At 49.9% G+C, this 845-nt stretch overlaps 1 protein-coding gene across 1 annotated transcript in view; it reads right to left on the minus strand.

The window, feature by feature from the left end:
• Window positions 1–50, minus strand: part of LOC311315090 (plexin-B1-like) — a gene marked incomplete at both ends in the record, with an annotated part of 20,506 nt that extends 20,456 nt beyond the window's left edge. Inside the window, one exon of the mRNA XM_084445691.1 lies at window positions 44–50. Within this exon, the coding sequence (XP_084301817.1) occupies window positions 44–50 (7 nt within the window). The remainder of the gene's footprint in view (window positions 1–43) is intronic.
• Window positions 51–845: the final 795 nt, after the last annotated feature.

Below are 845 nucleotides of genomic sequence, written 5' to 3' on the forward strand. Positions count from 1 at the left end.
CACCCCGTCCACCCCCTGGATAGACACCCTACTGTATATATACCCTCCATGTTCAACCAGATCATCTGGATAGACACCCCTACTGTATATATACCCTCCATGTTCAAACCAGATCATTGCCATTTTTCCCATGAGGCTTTGCATGGGGTTATGTCAGAGGAGATGCTAGCATGAGCGAGAGGGGCTATTAGCATATCTGAGCAGTAGGGACCAATAAGTCCTGCTAGTGTTCACTTTCAGGCTTAATGAAGCTGTGTTAATAGACTAGCCTTGACGGTATTGGACTGTAATGTACATGCCCCCCCCTCCCCCCCCCCCCCCTACCTCAACACCTCTGTGTTGAGCAACAACCACAGAACGTTGGAGAACCTTAAAATAAACTAAACTACTAACAGAGCAGTAAAGTGTGGTACATATTCCAAAGCAAGAGCTGCTTTGCTGTAGCTATCCATGACCAAAAACACAACGAACACCATCATTTCAGAGTTAAAGCTTGAATCTGTGGAGTGTGGTGAGGCGAATACAGACTCGTGTGTGTGTGTGTGTGTGTGTGTGTGTGTGTTAGAGGCATGCGTGCAGCAGATGGAAGTGAAGGATATTTTTCCGTCCGCCTCCTCCATCCAGACCACCTAGTGCTCCCAGAGCGAGTGACTGATCCCCACACATGACCGGAGCAGCTGCAGAAACAGCCTCGCTCTTCCGCCCCTTTGGGAATAAACAACTGGTTGAACCATAGAGTCCCTGGACGTCATACTGAGTCCCTGGACGTCACACTGAGTCCCTGGACGTCATACTGAGTCCCTGGACGTCCTACTGAGTCCCTGGAGGTCACGCTGAGTCCCTGG

Source organism: Borostomias antarcticus, assembly GCF_949987555.1.
Source record: "Borostomias antarcticus genome assembly, chromosome: 11".
Classification (NCBI taxonomy): domain Eukaryota; kingdom Metazoa; phylum Chordata; class Actinopteri; order Stomiiformes; family Stomiidae; genus Borostomias; species Borostomias antarcticus.